The sequence below is a fragment of the Monodon monoceros genome, unplaced genomic scaffold (assembly GCF_005190385.1).
Source record: "Monodon monoceros isolate NGI ecotype Baffin Bay Population unplaced genomic scaffold, NGI_Narwhal_1 Super_Scaffold_1, whole genome shotgun sequence".
Lineage (NCBI taxonomy): Eukaryota > Metazoa > Chordata > Mammalia > Artiodactyla > Monodontidae > Monodon > Monodon monoceros.
The window spans coordinates 22,350,735-22,351,164 of NW_021703765.1; the positions used below are offsets into that span (position 1 = coordinate 22,350,735).

At 75.3% G+C, this 430-nt stretch overlaps 1 protein-coding gene across 1 annotated transcript in view; it reads left to right on the top strand.

Moving 5' to 3' along the window:
* Positions 1-383: 383 nt before the first annotated feature.
* MEX3C (mex-3 RNA binding family member C) overlaps positions 384-430 on the top strand; it is a 21,569-nt gene continuing 21,522 nt past the window's right edge. The window contains exon 1 of the mRNA XM_029217759.1: positions 384-428. Within this exon, the coding sequence (XP_029073592.1) occupies positions 384-428 (45 nt within the window). The remainder of the gene's footprint in view (positions 429-430) is intronic.

The window sequence follows — 430 nt, forward strand, 5'->3', positions numbered from 1 at the left end:
TTAAAAGCGGCCAATCAGGGCGTGCCGGCTTCATTCGGAGAGCGGCGTGGGGCGTCGCTGCCGCCGCCGCGCGCGCCGGGGGCTGGCTAAGGCCATGAAACAAAAGAAACCCTGAGAGGGGAGCCGCTGCCGTCCCCACCCACCCACCTAGTTACCTACCTCTGCCACCTTTCCCTGCTCCTCCACCCCGCCCTCTCCGGTCTCCGGGCGGCCCTGGCGCTGCTCGGCCCGGGTCGCCAGCCCCGCCGCCTCCCCAGAGGAAAGGTGTTTGCGCGCTGAGCAGGGCCGGAGCCCTGTCCGCCATGGGGCTCGCCGCCTGCCGCGCCTGACCCGGCCGCCGCCGCCGCCGCCGCCGCCGCCGCCATTGACAGCGCGCCGCCGCGATGCCGAGCGGCAGCTCCGCGGCCCTGGCCCTGGCGGCGGCCCCGGC